The sequence below is a fragment of the Rhinopithecus bieti genome, unplaced genomic scaffold (assembly GCF_001698545.2).
Source record: "Rhinopithecus bieti isolate Rb0 unplaced genomic scaffold, ASM169854v2 scaffold_21777, whole genome shotgun sequence".
Classification (NCBI taxonomy): domain Eukaryota; kingdom Metazoa; phylum Chordata; class Mammalia; order Primates; family Cercopithecidae; genus Rhinopithecus; species Rhinopithecus bieti.
The window spans coordinates 374,827-376,494 of NW_016810508.1; the positions used below are offsets into that span (position 1 = coordinate 374,827).

At 47.1% G+C, this 1,668-nt stretch overlaps 1 protein-coding gene across 1 annotated transcript in view; it reads left to right on the forward strand.

Annotated features, from left to right (window-relative positions):
• FBXO45 (F-box protein 45) overlaps nt 1–1,668 on the forward strand; it is a 20,260-nt gene that overhangs the window by 1,759 nt on the left and 16,833 nt on the right. Inside the window, exon 3 of the mRNA XM_017892192.1 lies at nt 7–229. Within this exon, the coding sequence (XP_017747681.1) occupies nt 7–229 (223 nt within the window). The remainder of the gene's footprint in view (nt 1–6; nt 230–1,668) is intronic.

The following is a 1,668-nucleotide window of genomic DNA, read 5'->3' on the forward strand; positions in this document are numbered from 1 at the left end:
CCCGGGCTCTGGGGCCGGGGGCCGGCTGCCTAGCCGGGTGCTGGAGTTGGTGTTCTCTTACCTGGAGCTGTCCGAGCTGCGGAGCTGCGCCCTGGTGTGCAAGCACTGGTACCGCTGCCTGCACGGCGATGAGAACAGCGAGGTGTGGCGGAGCCTGTGCGCCCGCAGCCTGGCAGAAGAGGCTCTGCGCACGGACATCCTCTGCAACCTGCCCAGCTACAAGGCCAAGGTGAGAGAGCCCCGGGCCACACCGCTGCCCCCAGTCCCCCTCCCCGGCGTCGTTCCCGGTGTTTCTCATCCAAGCTTCTGAGTCAGACGCGTCGCCTCACCAGCCCGCCTTTCCACGGCTCCAGTCAGTACCTTCCTCACCTCCCCCCAACATAAAGATTCTCTTTTCTTTGGATCGAAGTTCTGCTCCTTAACCCACCCCACTTCCGTGATCCACTTTTCAAACAACTAGGTAGTTTGCATCACTCATTCAACTTTTGACAGCTTTCCCCGTTAAAGACAGACCACCACTCTTGTACCTTTTAATGCCCTCACCCTAATTTTCTCCCTGGCCTCCAAATGGACTTCATTATATTAAATAATCCCCGCTACCTTAACAGGGGCTTAGTTTCTAAGTTTCTAGTTTGCTTTCACTCCACGTTTACCTCATCTTTTCCAAACTCTGATTTTTAACCTTTTTTTTTTTCATTGTTTTTCCCCAAGTTCTCTTTAGTTCCTTGCACTATATTTGAGGCTCACAAGTGGGTGTAGTCCTAGTCATCCTGCTCACTTAAAGATACAGGCCTTTATAGAACACCCACGGGCACCACTTAACACACCGCTGTGTCCTACTGTTGTTGGCTGTTTCCTTGCTAACTTTTTAATAGTTCCACATGGATGGCGTGTCTCTCTTCTTCTGTTTGTCATCTAAGGTGCTGATTACAGTTTCGCTGCGTCCTTTTTTTTTCTCCTAGATTCTTGTGCATATTCCGCCCGCCTTCATATACGAAATAAAAATGTCAAGAACAGGTTGTGGTAGGGCTGAAAGGATTCTCAGGCCATGTAAACAAAGGGTCTTGGCCTTGGGTTCAGCTTAATGGTTAACAGCTGTTCAGTATAGCAGTCAACCAAGATCGTATAAGAAGATAAAGTCTGACTAATGTAGTAAACATAATAAACGCATTAGTAACTAAAAGGGTAACATCCTTTTTTTTTTTTTTTTTTTTTTAGAAAGAGGGAAATGGCGTGATCTCGGCTCACTGCAACCTCTGCCTCCCGGGTTCAAGCGATTCTCCTGCCTCAGCTTCCCGAGTAGCTGGGGTTACAGGCATGTGCCACCACACTCGGCTAATTTTGTATTTTTTAGTAGAGATGGGGTTTCTCCATGTTGGTTACGCTGGCCTTGAACTCCTGACCTCAGGTGATCCGTCCGCCTCGGTCTCCGAAAGTGCTGGGATTACAGGCGTGAGCCACCACACGATGACATCCCTTTTTAATATTAGCTTGCCAACAGGGGTCGGAGTAAGAAGTAAAAAATTTTTTTTCATGTGAAGCATGTAAAATTTATACTTCTATAGTAAAACTAGTTTTAGTTATAGAAGATAGGGAACATTGCCATGAAATATGTCAACTATCAAGTTGTTTCTCTTTTTTTTTTTTCTTTCTCTTTTTTTGGGGGAC